The sequence below is a fragment of the Morone saxatilis genome, unplaced genomic scaffold, assembly GCF_004916995.1.
Source record: "Morone saxatilis isolate NCDOM2014 unplaced genomic scaffold, NCSU_SB_2.0 Contig6, whole genome shotgun sequence".
Taxonomy (NCBI): Eukaryota; Metazoa; Chordata; class Actinopteri; family Moronidae; genus Morone; species Morone saxatilis.
In genome coordinates, this window is record NW_023340206.1 from 6,258,623 (window position 1) to 6,258,858 (window position 236).

At 51.7% G+C, this 236-nt stretch overlaps 1 protein-coding gene across 1 annotated transcript in view; it reads left to right on the plus strand.

The window, feature by feature from the left end:
* LOC118340191 (rho GTPase-activating protein 20-like) overlaps positions 1–236 on the plus strand; it is a 32,718-nt gene that overhangs the window by 19,398 nt on the left and 13,084 nt on the right. The window contains 1 exon segment of the mRNA XM_035678063.1: positions 122–230. Within this exon segment, the coding sequence (XP_035533956.1) occupies positions 122–230 (109 nt within the window).

Here is a 236-nt window from a genome sequence, read left to right on the forward strand (position 1 = left end):
TGTTGTATTGTTATGTATTGTGTGGAGCATTTGAGGAACATTTCCTCCATGTCCTTCAGGGTAAAATTAGAGTGCGTGCGCGTTCACACTGGTGCTCACGTCTCTCTCTCTGCGTTCTCAGATCAGCCAACCACTTCAAGCACAAGGCCCAGGTGTGTGTGTGTGAGATGTGGACGGCAGGCTGCACGGACGAGGTGTGTGAGGGAAGCACAAACCCAGAGAGGAGCTTCGTCATG